This window comes from Anabrus simplex, chromosome 4, assembly GCF_040414725.1.
Source record: "Anabrus simplex isolate iqAnaSimp1 chromosome 4, ASM4041472v1, whole genome shotgun sequence".
NCBI classification, from domain to species: domain Eukaryota; kingdom Metazoa; phylum Arthropoda; class Insecta; order Orthoptera; family Tettigoniidae; genus Anabrus; species Anabrus simplex.
Genome location: NC_090268.1, coordinates 434,569,088 through 434,588,578, shown reverse-complemented (window position 1 = coordinate 434,588,578; position 19,491 = coordinate 434,569,088). Strand labels below are relative to the sequence as shown.

At 37.9% G+C, this 19,491-nt stretch overlaps 2 protein-coding genes across 6 annotated transcripts in view; one reads left to right on the top strand and one right to left on the bottom strand.

Annotated features, from left to right (window-relative positions):
- Positions 1 to 12,280, bottom strand: part of LOC136872066 (neuferricin) — a 35,953-nt gene extending 23,673 nt beyond the window's left edge. For both annotated transcript variants that reach the window (XM_067145926.2, XM_067145927.2), the window contains exons 1-3: positions 11,780 to 12,280; positions 614 to 754; positions 344 to 530 (exon numbers count right to left, since the gene is read on the bottom strand). In XM_067145926.2, coding sequence (XP_067002027.1) covers positions 344 to 530; positions 614 to 754; positions 11,780 to 12,137 — 686 coding nt within the window. In that variant the 5' untranslated portion in view covers positions 12,138 to 12,280. The remainder of the gene's footprint in view (positions 1 to 343; positions 531 to 613; positions 755 to 11,779) is intronic.
- LOC136872065 (focadhesin) overlaps positions 11,901 to 19,491 on the top strand; it is a 226,888-nt gene continuing 219,297 nt past the window's right edge. The window contains exon 1 of one of the 4 annotated variants that reach the window (XM_067145921.2): positions 11,901 to 12,034. The gene's annotated coding sequence lies outside the window, so the exon portion shown is untranslated. Of the gene's footprint in view, positions 12,035 to 12,181; positions 12,313 to 12,385; positions 12,407 to 13,479; positions 13,500 to 19,491 lie in introns of those variants that run through there. The other 3 variants (XM_067145922.2, XM_067145923.2, XM_067145925.2) reach the window with 3 other exon arrangements.

Genomic DNA, 19,491 nt, shown 5'->3' with positions numbered 1-19,491 from the left:
AATAACCCAAGCGCTGCAAACTGTATTAGCCTTTCTAGTCATATGTCATCTGTTGTAAACTGTTGAAAAATGAACACAAAAAAATTTCCCAAGTCTGGGCTACACTCTTTGTTTCCACATATAACAACACAGTTTTTAACTAGCGTGACACATATCGGGCCATGCATATAAGAAGATTCCTCAACACAAAATAGTTATGAACCCAAAATTACTAACTTTAAAAACAATTCTTAGTGCATGACATTTTATGCACTACCCTATATATGACAAATTAAGTGAGCCATGACATTGATATACTGTATATGAACTGCACACTGCCTGCGATGGAAGAAGAGATTCTTACCTCATTGTTGTACACCAAACACGGGTGCCATCATCTTGGGTCCACTCCACATTGCATGGTGGAAACTGTAATTTTTCTTGCAAAGCAGCAGCACCATCTTCTTTAGCTAATTTTATCTTTCCCTCTAATGCAATCTGATAATCGGTTGGTGTACCAGTATCATCATAATAACGGCCCACCAATTTGCCTGTCAATGAGGAGACAACTCTACTTAAAGGCAGAACAAAAATGAAAATGAAATTAGTATGACTAATATCATATAGAGTATACCTTTGTATTTATATCGCTGGTTATATCTTTCTACCCAGGAAGTAATACTTAGTAAATCTTCTGAAGGAAGGTCAAGCACATGGTCAGTTAAACCAGATTCAGTGAAATCTCCTGTCACAAAAGCTCGAGAGCCATCACGACCTGCAATAGGAAGAAATGGTAAAAACAATTAGCCTATGTTACATGTTAGATTTCTACCTCCAAAGTTATACACAGAAAGATAGGAGCATGAGTAGGAACAAATAATAGGATCAACATAATGGCAGGTGGTGGTGGTGATTATTATTTTAAGAGGAAGTACAACTAGGCAACCATCCTCTATATAACACTAATCTGAGGGAAGAAACTGAAGAGATCCGACACTTTGAAAAATGAAGATATCGGCCAAAGGAAGACAAGGGCCACAAAGGGTGTGAAAATGAAAGACTCTCTAGGCCCCGGGAACCTAATACCGTCAGGGTCAGAAAAGAACAAATAAGTGGAAGCAATGCCAGGACTCAGCTATGGGCCCCGTGGTCGCCAAAAAACGCTCCAAACTTCAGAGCCCCTGGGGCCCCTTTTAGTCGCCTCTTACGACAGGCAGAGAATACCGTGGGTGTTATTCTATCGCCCCCACCCACAGGAGGAAAAAATAATGGCAGATAAGCATCAGAAGAGGGAGTGACATAAGGAGGAGACAAGGGCAATGGCTATCTCCACAACTTTATATAGTTATGGTAAAGAAGCGGACCTTTGCCAATTCACTTATAGGCAGCCAATCATCACTGATCTGCATTTAGGGCTGTCATGCAGGTGGCATATTCCCAATCAATTGTTTACCTAGTCTTTTCTAAATTGATTTCAAAGAACTTTGAAAATTATTGAACATTTCCTTTGATAAATTATTCCAGTCCTCAATTTCTCTTCCTATAAATGAATATTTGCCTCAATTTGTCTCCTTGAATACCAACTTTATCTTCATATTATGAACTTTTCTATACTTAAAGCTCCACTCAAGCTTATTCATCAACTAAGGTCATTCCTCACAATCTCTCCACTGACAGCTTGGAACATACCACTTAGCTGAGCAGCTTGTCTCCGTACTTCCAAGTCCTCCCAACCTAAAATTTGCAACATTTTCGTAACACTATTTGCTCCTTTGTCAGAAATCACCTAGAAAAAATTGTACTGCTTTCCTTCAGATCTTTTCCAGTTTTTGTATGAAGTAATCCTGGTGTAAGTCCAATACAGTGGAACCACACTAACTGGGGTCATACCAGACTTATATACTCCTTTACATCCTTAAAACAAGTCCTAAAAATCCTCATAACCATGTGAAGGGATCTCTAATCTTTATTTACAACTTCATTAATGTGATTTCTCTGGATCCCCACGAGATACTAATACCCACTCTTAAATACTATTAGATATATTCATGAAGATGCAAGATAGGACATAAGGTGTAAAAATACTGTGTTCTTGTACAAATACCATAGATATAAAACAATGAATAGTGCACTATGACTATGAGAGCACATCAACAATGAATACAGGTGGTCAAAGACTAGGGACCAAGCGAGTTAGCAGTGCGGTTAGGGGTGCACAACTGTGAGCTTACATTCAGGAGATAGTGGGTTCAAACCCCACTGTCAGCATCCCTGAAGATCGTTTTCCATAGTTTTCCATTTTCACACCAGGCAAATCCTGGGGCTGTACCTTAGTTAAGGCTATGGCCTCTTCCTTTCCACTCTTAGCCCTTTCCTATCCCATTGTCACCATAAGACCTACCTGTGTCCGTGCAACACAAAGCCAACTGTAAAAAAACTAGGACACAGGAAAAACACAAAAATAGAAGAGGGACCTAACAAATACTTGACAAAACAAGTCATATGTACAGGGAGTATAATTTAAGACTTCGTAGTGGAGTACCAATAAACAGAAGTGCAGGCAAGCAGAGATGGTGAGCGGATGTGATCATCTCAAAGAAGCATGATTATGCCTACTGAAACTAAACAAAACTGAACTCACCAGCTGTACACATGCTCATGATAAACTATTAAATGAAAGTGAAATCATCTGTATTTAAAGATGATGTTGGAAGTGATCTCCTTCAGCTGCAATGTAAGCTTCACATCTTGTAAAGAGATTTTAAACTCAGTTTGCAGTTCATGGACACAAATGGAACACACAGTGTTCCTAATTTCAATTTTTAATTCTCTTACAGTTCAAGGATTATACCTGCAAACTTTTCTTTTGCTTAAATCAGATGAACGAGGAAGCCATAAGCCTTTACTGATGATCTGGTCTATCATCGAACACCATCCTGCTGGAAATAGTCGACCTGTTCTCTTCTTAAGTCAATTTAGCAAAAAAATGGTTCGAGAATGCTGTGAATATAATGGTTGGATGTAATCATGTCTTAATAAATATTGGACCAATAATTCGTCGAGCGCTATTAGTGCACCATACATCCCTCTTCACATCAGGAAGAGGTCTCGGCTGTAAAATGTGTGGGTTTTCTGTATCTCAGATCCTATTGTTCTGTGAGCTGATATATTCATTAAAATGCAACCATGATTCGTCGCTCATAAAAGGAAAGTTCAGTTCTACGATACAGTTGTGGACATTGTTCATTAGCCAATTGCAAAATCATATTCTTGCAATGAAGTATGTAGGCTGTTTGTTATGGACTTCATAAGACCATTACAAGATATTAGAATCATTCCGTATTGACGGTTTTCACTTTACAAAGGAAAAAATTAAATGTATCCTCCTAATTCAATACAAAACATAATTCCACCATTAGATGGAGCAAAAAAATTCAAACATGTTTCGACTTGTTTGAGCCATCTTCAGTGAAATAAGGGGGGGTAAAGTAATCTACATAATACAAGCTAAAAATGTGCTAAAAAAATAATGAAGGAACAAAAGAGACAGACGAAAATAAAAACAATAACAGTATTTACATCACTAGATGGAGTAATAAATAACTCGCTGTGACAAATTCCATGAAAAAAGGTTAATATAAAACATAACTGAATCCAAAAAATGTGCTAAACCTAAGAATAAAATAAAATATAACAGACGGAAATGAAACAATAAGTGCTAATAGTGAGGTTGCAGACCACTTAGACTAAATTCTTTTTTTTTTTTTTTTTTTTGTAACAATTCAAAAAACAGGACGAAATCACTGTGTTGAAAATTCAGGCTTACAGTCTGTCTTTGCAGAAACACCATTCCATGAATGGCTAGGAGGAAGCGAAAAAGCTTGAGAAACCAAGTTTGAGAGGAGACAACATGCCAGGTGAAATGCATGTGGTTAGTGATGGAAAAATGCCAATTAATTTAAAATGTTAGAATAGCAGCATATTCATTTTGTTCTCAATTTAGCGGTCCCATTCTCGAAGATTATTTCCAATGATGGCTATGTGTGTTTGCCTTATTTTAAAAGGTCAGGAGGGCAGCGACAAACTTGAGAAGCTGTGTTAGAGAAGTAACAGGTGCATGGTAAACTGTAGGTGACCATAGTGGAAACCGTCAATGAAGTTCCAATCTGTAATGGAAAAAAATGAGGTTGTGTGAGAAACTTGGGCTGATAAGTAAAAAATGTAAAATGGGTGTGAAGAAAACATTAAACTTACAGTACTTAAAAGTTGGTTGTTCTCTCAAACCAGCCTGGCCTTCTCAAAGTTAACAGTCCCGTTCGTACGATCGAGTCTATTGTTGGCTCAGTTGTGTTTGTGAGGATGGGAGGAGCGGAGGGGGAAAGGGGGTGCAGGGCTGGTGGTGAGAGTGTGGAGGGTGGGGAGGGGGAGTGGTAGTGAGTTGGAGAGATAGAGGCGGGGTTTGTTTTTATTATAGAAATTCTGACAAATATATGGAATGAATGTTTCAAGTAGAATGTTCTTTTCTTTAGTTGATTTCATTTAAATTGTGAGAGGGGTTCATAAACTGATCTAAATCAATGTGGATGCTCTCGAGAACATTGAGTAAGATACCTTTTCGTTCATAATGCAAGATCTTAACATCTTTATCTATTGATGTGTATTCATGGCTGGAAGCTTTAATGATGTTCACTCATAGCTGAAAAACGATTATATTTAAGAGCGTTGCGATGTTCGGCGTATCTTATGACAAAACTGTGGCCTGTTTGACCTACATAGCTGGAATTACAAGATTGGCATTCTAATTTGTAAATTCTGGAGTTCAAATATCTATTATTAATGTTATTATTGTTATTTTTGACAGTGTGTGGATTGAAAATGAGTTTGGAGTTGGTGTGGGAGGTTCTAAATGCTATTTTGATGTGCGTTTTTTAAAAATATTAGAAATTTGGTAAATGCTACTATTATTGAAAGTCAATGTGGAAAACGTTTCTTTAGGAGCGGAATAAATAGTATTAATATCGTCTTTGTCATTCTTGCGAGATAAAGGAACAGTTAATGCTCTGAGTACCATGCTATTGTAAGCTGCTTTCTTATGTAAGTCTGGTTGCACAAAAGTTTGTTGGATGGTATTGATGGTGTGGGTGGGTTTCCTGTATATATTAAAGGATAAAGTGTTGTTGCATTTGTGCATAATGGTTAAGTCCAGGTAATAGAGCGCTTTATTGTTCTCTGATTTTATGGTGAATTTTATATGTGAGTCAATGGAGTTGAGACATTCAAGTACTGTGTTGCTGTTATTAGGTAACACAGGAGTCTAAAATAACAAACATGTCATCTACAAAGTGTGTCCATTGTTGAATGCTGTTAATCTTACCAATGCTGTGTGAATGTTCTAAATGATCTATGTAAATATCCGCAAGGATCCCTGAAACTGTTGACCCGATGGGAAGACCTATTTGTTGGTAAATGACATTACTGAAAGTGAAGAAATTGTTCAATGTAAACTTCACAATCCAAATAAATTCATCTATTTTGCCTATACTTAAATTGCTGAATTTGGAAAGATTGTTCTTGATCAACTGTATGGTGCTGTTAATGGGCACATTAGCATACATGTTTGTAATAGCAAATGAATGAAGAGTATGGTGTTTGGATAAATTAAAGTGTTTAATTCTATTGCAAAATTCTATGGAATTCTTTATTGATATATTGGTTTGGAAACGATAGTGTGATTTGAGAAATTTGTGAATGAACTGAGATACCTCATAGGTTGGACTATTTCTGAAACTGATTATGGGTCTTACGGGGATGTAGCGCTTTTGCTGTGGGAAGCTTCGCATTCATAATAATCATTTTGGATTTTTCAAGGTCATTAAACAAAAACAAAACGTTCCTAATTATGGTTTTTAGATCTCTTAGTATTTTATTCGTTGGATCATTTTTAGAGGTTATGAAGTTGTTTTCTGTAAAAAAAATATTTTGTGCTTTATTGATATAGTCACCTTTGTCCATGATTACAGTAGCGTTCCCTTTGTCGGCTTTTGTCATGGCTTAATAATGGTAGAATGAGGTCTTGGTTTAAGGTACTTACAGGGGTTAGACAAGGCTTTCACCTTTGTTTTTCATAATTTACATGGATCATCTACTTAAAGGTATAAAGTGGCAAGGAGGAGTTTTTCAGTTAGGCAGAAATGTAGTAAGCAGTTTGGATTGTGCCAACAACTTGGTCTTAATGACAGACTGTACTGAAAACCTGCAGTCTAATATCTTGGAACTTGAAAATAGTTGCAATGAGTATGTATGTAAAGTACACGAACCTTTTCTTGAGCCTTGAGCTCTCTATTGCTGAATCGGTAGACTTCGGTTATCTTCGACATCCGTACTGGCAACCTTTGAAACACGAACTATGAATTGACTATGCATCACCGAGAGACATCTGGCGTACACTTTACGTACTAGTACTGTTGTTGTTTACATAGCAAATTCAAAATATAGGTTGGGAATGAACATGAGTGTGGAAAATTCCATTACATCACAGGAACCACCTAGAACACCGCCACGGAAACGCCCCTCAAAGGTTATACACAGCGAGGGAAGGGAAATAATAGTAGAAGTTGCCGAATGCTGTGCTATAGAGAAAAAAAAACTCCTCTCAGCATGTCTCTTAAACGAGCTGCCGTGTACATGGGCATATCTGCGGCAACTATAAAGAGGATTAAGTCATTTTCTGCCTCTCACCCCGGTGAATCTCCCGCCATCCCTTGTAAAAATAGGTAGGCTTGTCTAACCAGTTTAACTAATTTGTTCTAACCTATATCATTATGGATAGCAGTAGGGTTTCATGTGCAAGTTTTGTATGATGTTCTCCTCTTTATCGTAGGAAGAAAACTCAAGGGAAGATACAACTGGACAATTTCGACAAACGAGTGATAAGGGACACCATAGAAAACTTTTATGCCATCCAAACAGTGGTACCTACCGTGAACAGCCTGATCCCTGTGCTGAAAGAAGACATTCAGTGGGAGTGGAGCACAACTGCCCTCCGAAAAGTTTTGAAAAATATGCGATTTGTGTGGAAGAAGGTGTAACCGTCCAGGCTTCTCCAGCCATACTTTCACGCGATATCACTCGATATCAAGATTATCGCCATCGGCAATTATTTATATGACATATTTATTTTAACTTCAATCATTTGTAAATAAGGCTTTTGGAATCATATTGTACATATTAGAACATCATTTATTATTTAACTTATTATATTATGTAGGATAGGAATTCATTATGTATTGTAAATATGGTCAATGTTGAGACAGAGTTGTTGTCATTTCATCTCATACTTGTGTACAAGGAAAAGTTATTCTTGAAGCGGGGAAGTTGGATGACTCACGGGGTTTACTCATGAGCAAGAGGCACTACATAGCTACCCGCGTGCAAGGCTAGCATGCCAGCAGATTACATCATCGCCACGCCTACTGGACTTGTCAAGTAAGAAGAGAGGGAGATGATAATGCGATCTACGAATCAGATGTTTCGTTGTATTGTAATTTGGCATTGAGCTGTTATCAAGAGTGGGGAGAGCCCGGTGATATATTATCTAACGCGGATACTCACACACATCACTATGAGAATGTCAACTACTTTATTGATTTTTGAGACAGTGAGTGCTCTCTTCGAGACAGTTATTTTCGTACAGTGTGTTGTCGCTTCGACACAGTACTTAGCTGCTGTGATGCTGTCAGATCTGCGTGAGATGAAACAAGCTTACAGCTTGTGAGATATTCACTAATTATTCTGGACGAAGAACTACGTTTAGTTCAAGTCCGTGGCATTTAGTACAAGTCTGTATAGTATCAGTAGATTAGCTAAGTTGGATTGAGATTTCTGCTAACATGGAAAAATTCATAGCTCTGAATTTTCTCCTCCTACGATCAACGCTGATCAATTTTCACAAGTATAGGGCCAATGTCTAATTTAAAGACTAGGCAATTAGGGAGTGCTAGTCCAGATAGCCCAAATCACATCACAGAAGGAAGGAAGGATGTCCATGGAGCCAATTCTACAGCGAGAAGAGGGGAACGTGTAACCACGGAAAATAGATGACCTCAACGGAAGCTGCAATTGGTGAGCTTCAATTAGATAAAGCAAGCAACAGTTAATTTCGGTAAATTCTTAAATCCCTCCACGCTCAAAGGAACTTTTCCGATTAATCTCATTTTTTTGGTAATAATTTCATTTGTATTTTATATTGCATTAATTTTCTTTCTTAAGGGATACTTAATGGTTAATTATTTAAAATCCTACCCCTGTGATTTAAGTATAAGTCTCTATGCTAGTAAATATAAATTTTGCTTTACAGTTTTGTTTAAAATGTAACGCTGGCGCCCAAACATTACATAGAGAAATGGGAAACCATGGAATGTTAATTGATTCTATTTGCATGGCAATTTGCAGGCAAGCCACATATAGTTTATTTTATATTCATGTGTCCCCAGGTAATAACTTTCGTCTTCTCTAATGAGAAGCTTAGGAGAGCGAACAGTTACAAAGGTCAAAAACAAACGTGTTTTATTACTGGAGCGGGCAGACATAGTTGATTGGCGAGCACAATTCCTAGTCACAATTAAACATGCTAGGGAAGAAGGCAAGGCAGTATTTTACTTGGACGAGTCCTGGATTGATAATATTTTGACAACTGGAAAATGCTGGCAGAGACAAAACGATGTTGTGGGTGTTACAGCATGGGGAAGCTCTTCAAAAAGGCTAATCATTGTAAGTGTTGGATCTGAGAATGGGTTCATGGGAGAAGCACAATTAGTATCTGCAGCCAGAAGTATCCAAGGTGATTACCATGGCCAAATTAATTCCCATAATTTTGAGAAATAGTTCAAAACATCCGTGCTCCCTAATTTACCTTCTGTATCTGTGATAGTTTTGGATTATACACCATATTATTCTCGACATGTGGATAAAATACCATTGAGGTATGATACACGAGTGATGATGGTCGAGTGGCTACAGAAGAGAAGCATTGTCTGTGACGCAAATCAACGGAAAGGGGCCCTGTATAGATTAGTTGAGGAAAACAGGCCTCCTAATAAAATTTATGTTGTTGACGTCATGGCTGGTGAAACAGGTCACGTCGTCCTTCATCTTCCCCCATACAACTGTGATCTGAACGCCATTGAATTGGCATGAGCAAAAATAAAACGGGAATTCAAACAACAAAATATTACGGGAGACATGTCAGCAGTTAACTTACGACGACTCACCATTGGGTCATTCAATGTAGTATCTGCCGCAGTTTGGGAGTAGTACTGCAGAAAGGTGAAAGAACGGGAAGAGGATAACCGGAGGCACAACAGTGACATGGAAACCGCCATGGACGTGATTGTCATTAATAGTACTGCAAATAGCAGTGACGATTGTGAAAGTGATTGTGGAAGTGATATGTCTGACAGTTAATAATACTGCAGATAGCAGTGACAATTGTGCATGTAATTGTGGAAGTGTAATTTCAGAGAATTCGTGCTAACATAATAAAGATTTAGAAAATGTATATCGATCGATCATAATATCGATTCAATTCAGATTTCATTTCCATTCAGTTGGCAGTATAACCGGAAGCGGCAGAGCTCCCTCCTTACTCCACTCCCTGTAAAAATTGGGCTCAAGAAAAGGTTCGCATATAATATGTATGTATGTAACATGAATGGTGGTGGTGGTGATTATTATTTTAAGAGGAAGTACAACTAGGCAACCATGCAACACTAAACACTAATGAGAGAGAGAGAGAGAGAGAGAACGGAAGGGATCCGACACTTCCAAAAATTAAAGGTATTGACCAAAGAAAGACAAGGGCCATGAGGGGCATGAAAATGAAGGATTCCCCAGCCTTCGGAACCTAATAGCGTTGGGGTCGGAAAAGAACAAGGTCGGATTTAATACATGAAAGTGAAGCCTGGCACAAGTAAGTGGAAGCAAAGTGAGGACTCAACTAAAGGGTCCCGTGGTTGCTAACCCACATTTCCAAGTTGAAACCCTTTGAGGACCCTTTAAGTCGCCTCTTGCAGGGGCTACCATGGTGTTATTCAACCACCCCCCCCCACAGGAGTAAACATGAATGGCCCAAGAGAATTTTGATCCATCCTCTCTCCGCTGGATACCGTGGTTCAAATCCCAGTCACTCCATGTGAGATTTGTGCTAGACAAAGCAGAGGCAGGACATGTTTTTCTCCAGGTACTCTGGTTTTCCCTGTCATATTTCATTCCAGCAACACCCTCCATTAACATTTAATTTCATCTATCAGTCATTTATCACTGCCCCAAAGTAGTGCGACAGGCTTCGGCAGCAGGCCATTTCCTATCCTCGCCGCTAGATGGGGACTTCATTCCATTCCTGTCCCGGTTGAATGACTGGAAACAGGCTGTGGATTTTCGTTTTTCATAATAAGGAAAAACGGGTATTTCAATGCTCAAATTACAAGACATGCATGGACAATGTAGCACAAAAATTACACAGTGCTGTAGTCTTCAAAGGTTAGCCTGTACACCAAGTAAAGTTTGTACTTTTTCCTTCTACTAACTCTAATTTAAGCCCAAAACATGTAAGCTTATTCCTCACATTGTAGTCGTATTATTGTGGTGCCTAGTTTTCAGAACTGGTGCCTAGGTCAGCAGACATTTTTTCAAGCCCTAGTTATTATGGTATTTAGGAGCTGCAATAAGAATGTAAAGGAGTGGGTGTACAAGTCGTTGATAAGACCCAAATTAAAGTATGGTTCCAATGTATGTGACCCTCACCAGGATTAGTCCACTTGATTCGAGAACTGGAAATGATCCAAACAAAAGCATCATCATTTGTTCTTGGTGATTTTTGACAAAAGAGTACCGTAGTGTTATGAAAATGTTGCTAACCTTGGGCTGGAAAGACTTAGGCGTAAGGAGACAAGCTGCTTGAGATGTCAGTGAATAAACGGTAGGCTATGGAATGACATTAGTAGATGAATAGGCCTAAGCTTGAACCGAGTTTAAAAAAAAGAGGAAATATCATAATATGAAGACAAATTGGAATTCACAAGGACCAACAAGAAGTAACTTAAGGAGTTAGGGATTTGAATAATTGACAAAGAAAGACATTCAATCAATAGATTTCGAAGTTCTTTGAAATCATTTAAGAAAAGACTTACATAAACAATCTGACAATGAATCTGTCACCTGAATGACAGCCCTAAATGCAGATCAGTGGTGATTGATTTATTGACTTAAATCATAAGCAAACCAGAGGCAGACCACGTCTATAATACAAAGACCAGAAAATGCTTTTGCAGAACAACTGAACCATTGAGAAATAAATATTTCTCAAAAGCATCCATGACTGTGGTGATGTATCATGTTTTAGCAACATCTTTACTATCACAGCCTTAAATAAACCAGAGATAAAATTAGGTTTTATTCTAACCTATTTTATATGGCAATGCAGAAGACAGAACTCCTGTTAGCTGCTGCATTAACCTGAACATGCAGATTCATTCACATGATTCACACTGGTATACTGTAAATGTGTATGGCGCTAATAAACAAATCTATCGGGAAGCATCTAACAATAACACGAGCCAACAAATCAAACGACTAACGATATATCCACAAAATGAGAAGAAAATCGAAGGGAAGCGAAGACTGGGTTAGTGAGGTTAGACAGTTCCGCAAGACAGAGGAAAGGAAACTTCTTGTTCATCTCATGCTCTATAATTGTACTTTCGGAAGACCTTACGCGAGCTATGTAAAATTTTCATATACTTACCTGTAAAATGACGATAATGTCCTTTTTGTCCATAAAACTCCTTGCCTTCACTTACGTCATAAACTCTGCCTAATATAGCAAGATACAACCCCGTCTCTTCACGAGTGTAGATTTTCAGTTCGTCAGCAGTAAATATTCGCTCACCGTGTGAAGTTCTGCTCGTTCTAATCTGTACTGTGCCAGCGTATCGTTGAAATAGTGTATACAACCACTGAAATATCACTTGGAAGGAGACTACTACCGAATCTACAAGTGGTAAGGATTTTATGGCACTCTTTATCGTAAAAACATCGTACTCGTGCATACACAAAGCGATCAATACACATAAAACGAGTACAATAATAGCTTTCATGTACATTTCACGTGATATTCAGTATTTACTCGGTATTGTCGGACAGTAAACCTGAAATCGTTGATACTGGGTGGGTGGTGGCGTTGCCCGAGCGTGATAAGTGTGCGACTGTGACCAACGATACTACTCGTTAACAAACCGTGTGCAAACTGTTGCTCGTGATAGTTAATTACAGGTGCTGGTAGGTGTAAGCTTGCTATGACACTGCACGAAAATCTGTATGAGATAAAACCCTTATGTGTCTTATCCTATATTGAAGAATCGCCACGTATCAGGTTAGGCTATCTGAGAGGTTAGGTTATCCGTCTTCTTTTATTTGCTAATAGGGAGTGCAATCATGCACTATTCGTTCACACATTTAATGCATGTTAAACTCTTTCTAGTATACTAACGATAGTTAATTACGTACAAAAAGGCAGTAATCTTGCCGAGTAAGTCATTCTTGTCACACTGACACTGTTTGAAGCAGCATTGATTTTTGCAGAATAAACTGCAGAGCCTCTTTCATATGTATCTCTCTAATCACTTCGTTATTTGAAATAAGAAAGTCACGGTTTTTTGCTTATGTAGGCCTGCTGTGTTCCATAGTTTTGTCTCGTGCTGTTGTGAAATGTCTGAATAAATCATTTCCCTTTAACCAGATGCTCTGATTTGGGAATAGTATGGTTCTTCTCTTTTATATTCTATCCTTTCACCACTCCTGATCAATCACCATATTCCATTCCAGGCCCATTTATTTCATACTTTCTTTACCAGGTTCATCCACCATAACCAGGATCTTCCTCATTCTCTTTGTAACTTACATCCATTTGTAATTCCAGTTTGATTTAGTATTCTTCATTCATCTATTCAATATATTGAATTTTTATCATTTTATTTTATCATGCAATCAATCACCACTGATCTGCAACATTTTTACCTTAAATTCTTTTTTAATGGAGGCCTATTCTCTCAGAAAAGAATTTGCTGCAGTTCGTTTCAAACAGTGGTAGTTTGCGGTTCTACTTTCCTAATTGTGTCGTGTGCGACAAGTGCATTATTCCATAGTGCAAGCATTACGGTATACGTATGGCTCTTTCTGATAGTGGGGGTGGCGGTACTAACCGTTCACCGGACATGGACATTTCCAGTAATATTGAACATGAAAAAACAGTGCGGTCAACCAATAATAGTGACATCACACAAGCTCTCGGTGGTGAACAATCTTCATCCAATATACAATCTGACAAGATCGTTATAACTAATCTGATTTACTACTATTCAGGACATTGCGGTCCATATGTAATCTATGTTGAGTCAGCTGATGAGAAAAACACGGGAAATATTCATCCCATGGCGCTTGGTAGACTCTTCTACGATAATAAAATTGTAGGTATAATATCTATCAAACTGAAAGGTGCAAAGTGCATTCAAATTCTATTTGACTCAGCTGACAATGCCAACATTTTTCTAAAACACCCCATTTTGACTTCTCATAAACTTAAAGCTTTCATTCCGGAATCCAGCTTGTTTCGCATTGGATTAATTTGGGGAGTCGATAAGAAGTTAACTGAGGAGGACATCATCAAATACATTGAATCCCCCGTTCCTATAGTTAAAGCCCAATGGCTCAACAGACGTGTGTCAGTTGATGGGCAAGCTAACTTTGTTCCTACAGGAACGATAAAATTAACCTGCAAATGCCAAATTTTACCAGAATTCGTTACTATTTTCCACGTAATGCTAGAGGTTCAGGCATTCATTTTTCGCCCTATTATCTGTGGGAAATGTCAACACTATGGGCATACAGCCAAAAACTGCAGAACAAAATACCCGAGATGCGGTAACTGCTCTAAGACACATGAAACTCGCACATGTTCTGATTTAATGCGTAAATGCCTACATTGTGGGCTGAATCACAGTGTAGGATCCGCAGCAAATCGCAATCAAGCGCATGATGTGTATAGACAATATTTCCTTCCAGGAAGCCCAAGAAAAACTCCAGCCGACAGGATTTTCCCCCCAAGCGTCCCACAACTCTTTCCACAGCTTAGTACAAGCAATTCGACGTCTCCACGTGAGACTCCTCGTAAACGGAAATTCACTGAAGTGATTCAAAAACCAATTCGTCCAGCTCCCCCGCCAGGCTTTGATAGAGCAGGCTATCACGCGATATTACGCAGTCCTATCTTGGAGCATGCTCCGTGGGTATCTATTTCACAGACTCAACAGCCAAAGGTGCAAGTAGAACAGTCAACTAGCACAGCTTCCCCTTCAGAATGTCCTCAGGCTTCATCTGATAGCCGTACACTACCGTGATTAACAAAGAATGTTCAAGCAAAAATACTGCAAGACTTCAAGCGTTTAGCAGACGTTTTGGGTGAACAACCTCAATGGGCTCATTTATTAAAAATCCTCTTTAACAAGGTTAGTCAGTTTTTGAAAGAGGAGAATGCGCATACTGCAATGGAACAGAAGGAGTATTACTCCAAAGAAAGCATGAATTAATACTTCTCATTCAAGAATATCATCCCCATATTATTATATTACAAGAGTCATGGTTAAAACCTGACTCCACCTTTTCAGTCCAGGGTTATAATGTTGAACGACTCGATGATTGTGGATGTGGTGGGGTACTCACTTTAATTGCATCGCAAATACCATATACTAATGTCTTGCTACCTTACATGATTCCTAACACATGCTCCTTGGCTGTGAGAGTACAACATTTCCTTATCGTGAACCTCTACTGCCCACCTTCCATACAAGGCAACGCCTTTCAATGACATCACTATTTTTCACAGTTTTCATCCCAAGACAGCTTAATAATAGCAGGTGATCTCAATGGACATCACACTAACTGGGAATGTGTCTATATCACAACAAAAGGTCGTCATATTCTTAATGCAGTCTTAAATAACCACTTGTTTATTTTAAATGATGGCTCCCCTACGTGGCTATCTCCACCCGGGCACCCTAATAGTGCAGTAGATCTATCAATTTGTTCAGAAAATATTGTCCATAAATCAATGTGGTACACGCACAAAGACACTCGTCTAAGTGATCATTTTCCTATCATTATTGGCATTATTACACAACTTCACCCGCTGAACATAGTTTTAAAACCTCAGCGTAGAACACGGAATCTGCAAGATTTTGATTTTGGCCTCTTTCACGATTATATTTTACATCACATTAAATTTGCATCACAAACATCTTCTACCTATACTTCCTTATATCAGCATATTCAAAACTACCTAGATATATATCATCCTTTTCATTATCACAAATATAGTAATCTACTAGACGACTTAACATTCACTGGTGGAATAAGCAATGCGCCGCTATGGTGAAACAAACACTCAGCCTGCTCAAAAGTCTAAATCAAAATTTCACACCTGCCAATTATTTGCCATATAAAAAGTACACTGCCCACTTGAGAAAAGTTTTCAACGAAAGACGAAGAGAATCTTGGAAATGTTTTATTAACTCCCTCAATAAACACCTGTATTAAGGATATTTGGGCTGCTATAAAAAAACAAGCTCATACGGGATGCAATAAACTCGACCAACCACACTTCAAAATCAAATCAAAATCTCTTTATTTGCAAATGAGGTGTTTACCTCGGTGGCAAATGGTACACTAAAATACATTATTGTCAAGCACTAAATATTAAATTAACAAGAGAAGAAAATTTTCCTATAATACAATATTGTACAATTTATGCTAACAATGTTTTCTATTAAACACACACAGCTCATCCTTAATAAATTTATATTGTTTACAAAATTCTACTTATAATATCTCCTGTACTACTTACAAATATATTCAACTGATATACAGTATGTGGAATTACTTCAAATGATACTATACAACTAGTATAAGATTAATATTTACATTGCATTTATTTATTTATTTACTTTTTTTTTTTTACCCGTTCTGGATCCTAAGTAGCATAACAACCTGCTGCGTCTTAACCAGAGCCCCTTTTGCCACCACTTTTCAGAGTTCCTGAAGGGCCTTCACAGCTACCGTAGCGGTCCCAGGGCCCTCGAAGTCCCCACTGTACTTCACCCCTACAGGCAGTCCCCTACTTTGGCTGTCCAAACTCCTTAGACCAGGGGATGGAATTAATTTATTCACACACATTTTTTAAATTTACAATAACCTGCACTGGTCGAATGCCCTCTAACACTTCATTTATTTTCTCTGTTGCTGTTTATTCTCTTCTTGAATATCTGTACAGATTTTGGAAAAGGATCAAACACTACCCCTGGTAAACTGTTCCACTCCTTCACACCCTTCCCAATGAATGAAAATTTACCCCAATCGCTTCTGCTAAAATTCCTTCTAATTTTATATTTGTGGTCAGTCCTGCCGATATAATTATTTTCCATCTGAAGCCTCTCACGGATATCTCCCCATGCTTCTTCTCTTGTATAGGCTCTATATAATCCTATAAGTCGAGTTTTCTCCCTTCTCTTACTTAAAGTTTCCCACCCAAGTTCCTTTAACATTTCTGATACACTACTCTTTCTCCTGAAATCCCCTGTTACAAATCTTGCTGCTTTCCTCTGCACACTATCTATTTCTTTTATTAGGTATTCTTGGTGAGGATCCCAAACACTGTTTGCATATTCCAATAATGGACGAACCATACTTAGGTAACTTTTCTCTTTTAATTCTTTGTTGCACCCTTTAAGTAGCCTCATTATGACATGTAATGATCTGTATGCTTTCCCAACAATGTCATCAATATGACCCTTCCAGTGCAAATTACTTTCAAATCTCACACCTAAGTATTTACACTTGCCATCTTTTGGGATAACTACCTCATCCAAAGTATACTCATATTCAGTTTTAAAGCTCCTGTTTGTAAAAGTTGTAACAATTGATTTGCCTCCATTAACCTTCATATTATTTTCTTCAACCCATTGTTGGATATTTTCAAGGTCCCTTTGTAATTCTGAACAATCCTCAATGTTGTTTATTTCCCTATAAACAATTATGTCATCTGCATACAATCTTATTTTTGATGTTATATTGTTCCCTAAATCATTTGCGTATATTAAGGAAAGTAACGGACCGATTATACTACCCTGTGCAATTCCCTTCCAAACTTTCTCTTCCTGAGATACATTATTTCCTACTTTGACTTTCTGAACCCTTGAATTTAGAAATGTTTTTATCCAACGTGTAACCCTTACGTCCAATCCTATTCCCTCCAATTTCTTTAATAATATTCCATGTTCCACTCTATCAAAGGCTTTGGAAAGATCTATGGCTATGCAATCTAACTGATCTCCTGAATCCAATTGATCTGATATGTCCTGCTAAAAAAATCCCACCAGTTGTGCCTCACAAGAAAATTTCTTTCTAAATCCATACTGGCTCCTCATGAACCAATTTTTATCATCACATATCCCTCTGATGTATTTCGATATTAAACTCTCCAATATTTTACAAACTATACTGGTCAGGCTGATTGGTCTGTAGTTCTCTGGTTTCCTTTTATCACCCTTTCCTTTATAAATTGGTATTATTATAGATTCCTTCCATTCCTTTGGTATTACACTATTATTTATGACATAGTCAAAGAGAAATTTTAAATAAGGCACTATGTACCACCCCATTGTCTTTAATACCTCCCCAGTAATTTGATCACTTCCTGCTGCTTTTCCTTGCTGAAGCAGTTGGATTTCTCTGAAAATATCTTCATTTGTGAATGAGAAGCTTCTTGTTTCCCTCTGTCTCTCTCCCTCTCTATCTTCTGTTTCGGTTTCCAACTCTTGACAATCATCTACTGAATCTCTAAATTCCCTACTAAATAGGTTTGCTTTCTCAGTATCTGTTAAATAGTGTTCACCCCCTTCTCCCACCATTGCAGGAATTTGGATTCCTTTTCCTTTTTGATTCCTGATATATGAATACAGCTTTTTCCATTTCCCTTTGTGGTCATTACCTTCTTGAAGTATGCCATTCATATAATTCTCTTTTGCTTCCTTTTTCACTCTATTCAGTTCCCTCATTAGCTGTTTTCTAGTTTCTCTACTCTCCCTACCCTCTTTGATTTTCCTGCTTACTATTCTACATTTTCTTTTTAATTTTCTTATTTCCCTTGTATAATAAACAGGGTCTGAGGTCATTTGACCCTTCTTAACAGGTACAGATCTCTTCTCTCCTTCCCAAATGATTCCTTTAAATTTAGCCCAAAGTGTATCCACGTTACTCCCTTCACTTATCCAACAACTGAATTGTGATTTAAGGTAAGTCCCAAATTCATCAACTTTAGTTTTTCTGTACAATTTCTTGTCTTGTGTAACCCTCTTATTAAGCCTTTTTGGTACGAGTACTACATCCATTATTACAGCCTTATGGTCTCCTATACCTTCAATTACCTCAGTTTTATCAACAATTTCCCATGGTTTAACCAAGAATACATCTAGTAGGTTATTGAGATGAGTCGGTTCTTGTACTACTTGTGTAAATCCTCCCTCCCAAATTAACTTATTTGCCAGTTTCTGTTCATGGGCTTCACTTGCAGCTCCATTCCATTCAACTTCGGGCAAATTTAGATCTCCCCCAATTATTACCATATCATTATTATTGTTTTTATGAGTATAATCTATTATTTTCTCAAAGATTTCCATGTCTCTTTCCTCTCTTCCAGGCCTGTATGTTCCTATAATTCCCACCTCCTTCATATTATCACAAACTAATTTTATCCCTAATATTTCATCCCTTTCATCGGTAAACCATTCATGTGAACAGTAAGTTTCCTTCACCAGAATAAACACCCCCCTCCCTTTTTATCTCCTCGGTCTCTACGATAGACTGTGTACCCTTCTGGAAATACTTCTCTATTACCCACCCCTTCTTTCAACCACGATTCCACTCACCACATCAGTCTCATAAGATTCCATCAATGTACTGAATTTTAATTGTTTATTTACTACACTTTGACAGTTTACCAAGAGCAATCTCAGACCCCCTTCCTCCCTAAAACGTGACTGTTGCAATTGGGTAACTTGAAATTCCTTACTATCCTGAGTTTCTTTTTCTAGTTGATTGAGCCAGCTTGAAGTACAGCTGGCTCTTTCTACTAGTTTTCCTGGTCAGTATTATAACTCAAGGGAGTTGCCTATTTTACAGTACATATCTTAAGATTAAAAAAAATCTAGAACAATATTTGCTATCTTTCGTTTACCTGAATTGTTTAGATGGTGGCCATGTTTTGTATAACAGTATCTCTCAAAACTGCTGTATTCAATAACCTGAGTATTCCGAAAATATTTACAAATTTTAACAATATCTGTATTGACCTTGTCCACTTCAATGTTCACACACGAGTCTCTACTCAAATCATGCCTGTGGGGCACG